At 48.2% G+C, this 2,303-nt stretch overlaps 1 protein-coding gene across 1 annotated transcript; it reads right to left on the bottom strand.

Moving 5' to 3' along the window:
* Positions 1–211: 211 nt before the first annotated feature.
* On the bottom strand, positions 212–838 carry LOC138471552 (single-pass membrane and coiled-coil domain-containing protein 3-like). Its single transcript, XM_069609252.1, has one exon. It carries the CDS (start codon positions 836–838, stop codon positions 212–214), a length of 627 nt encoding a protein of 208 aa, XP_069465353.1.
* Positions 839–2,303: the final 1,465 nt, after the last annotated feature.

The raw sequence follows: 2,303 nt of genomic DNA on the forward strand, positions 1-2,303 counted from the left end.
CCTGATGTCCTCGAGCCCCAAGAAGAAAAATCATCAATAAGTCTGATAGATTTGAGGTTGCAATAGCCAATTAAAAACCCAATGTTCGACTTCAGAACATCAACACACCAAGATGGGTTTCTAAATTTGTAGGCAAAATAAGATATTTGAGTGGAGTTTACACAGATTGTATGGTTTTTATTGCCTGACCAAATTGAGAAACAGCTCAGGGTCATTCTTCGGCACTGGCAGCATGTTCAATCAATGTATTTTCGTAATATTTTATTTTCTTCTTAAGCTGATCTTTTTCCCAAGCTCCAAGCGCAGTGCTCAGGAGGACATCCATGCCAAAACATAGGCACAGGGTTGCGAGGATAAGCACGAGTGAGGCATTCATCTGGATGAAAATAGCCAGTGGGGTATTCCCAATGACGATGGTGATATGAACACAGAAGACTATCAGGTTTATTGCCATCAGCACGACAGCCAGGATCCAGAACGAATTGACGATAGTCGACCGTAGCTTCACCGCATCCTCCGTCCTGGGCTCGGGGATGCCCTGAAGAATGGCGTATGAGGTTGACGTCAGCCGTTGCTTCAGCAGCATGTCTACCGTGCTCATGTCCTTCTGCATGTTGCCCATGTTGGAAAGCAGCGTCGCGCAGGCTTGTGAGAGTTGGCTCTCCCGGGTGCCTTCTACGAAGTTGAGTTGGGATTGCATGTATGCCCTCATCGTACCCATCTGCTTGAGAATGGTATGGGCGTTGGGCAGCACGCTTTTTCTCAACTTCTGATGCAAATGCTCTACCTGTTGCCTTCGTCTTGGGTTGCCAGGGAAGAGATGGTCGCAGTACGTCATTCCGCCGGAAGTTGGCTGCCTGGAGACCACTGAAAACAAGCAAGAGACGTGCGAATGTCGTCTGCAGCCAATCGTTGGCGGTGATAGCTCCTCTGTTCGCTTGTGAAGGTTCTCTGATAGAAGTGCACCAATCATTCGCGCTGCTTGTTATTCCAGGAGACTGTCACTCCTCTGGTTGAAAGGCGTAGGCGGGTCTATGCTTCTGAATTCCATGTGTTTGTCTGTGAGCCTGCGTTGCTGTTTTATAGCATGGACTTTGAGACGGAATATGCATCCGCCCAGTGTGTTTATTTAATGGACTGTCGTGATACACTTTGTTCGCCAGGGCAGAGCTCTTACAGGAGAAAGGCACCTGGTGACTGTTACATCATCACTGTATGTTCTTAAAGGGACTAACCCCAAAAATGGTTTCCATGCAAGTGTAGGGGTTCCCTAGAGCGCCTTCCTTGCGGGCCCTTGAAAGGTAAGACCAATGTGCACCCCTGAGGCTCACCTGTCTGATTAAAGTCAGCACCCATCATGGCAGCACAGTACGGCCTTGCCACCTCCCAATTGGTGATCCAAGCGCCTGCGCTAACACTGACAGTGCAGCTCCATTCCAGCATGGTGCAGCACTCCCGAGCACTCTGGCAGCACTCTGGATCTGCATCTGCTTTTGATAATGGGGCACAACGTTCCAGGCTGCTCCTCGTGCGCCATGCGCATGCTGTGCCAGGTGCATTCTGGACTTTGGAGTATCTGCCCGCCAGTGTCCTGCTTTGCTCTCACCAGCCACTTCCCTTGACTTGCACTATACAGTGTCACCATCCCAGAAAGAAAACATTGTAAACTGGCTACATATCAGTCTCTTTATCCCCCTGGCTCCTACTTGTGCCAGTTCTCAATGTACATTTGCCATGACCTCATAGAAAGCTGGATTATATGGAAACAGTGCCCACCTTTGACTCTGCAGGAAGCCTCAGTGAGCTCATACTTCAGGTGCCAACACATTGTAAACTGGCTACATATCAGTCTCTTTATCCCCCTGGCTCCTACTTGTGCCAGTTCTCTATGTACATTTGCCATGACCTCATAGAAAGCTGGATTAGAGGGAAACAGTGCCCACCTTTGACTCTGCAGGCAGCCTTAGTGAGCTCATTCTTCAGGAGCCAATGATGCATGCTTGAATGCTTAAGCAGGGGGTGGGCAAGGATGAATATTCCCGGGGAAGTGGGGGTGATAGGAGCCTGTAAAATAACTTACAGGTACTGTATGCGGGGGAGAATTCACAGAGAGTGTACATGCACAGTCACAATAGACTTATCCAATTCTGCAGACTGTTTGTATTTGAAATTACATGAGCATTTTACCTGTAGAAGGAACATGTCAAGATCCCTATATGGGAAATTTTAGAGTGCATGCATTCATTAATTATCTCGTTTCTTCTGCTTTTTCGCCCCCAAATGCCTCCTATGATTTACCTCCT

This window comes from Ambystoma mexicanum, chromosome 1p (genome assembly GCF_040938575.1).
Source record: "Ambystoma mexicanum isolate Mex_15411 chromosome 1p, UKY_AmexF1_1, whole genome shotgun sequence".
In the NCBI taxonomy this organism is placed as follows: domain Eukaryota; kingdom Metazoa; phylum Chordata; class Amphibia; order Caudata; family Ambystomatidae; genus Ambystoma; species Ambystoma mexicanum.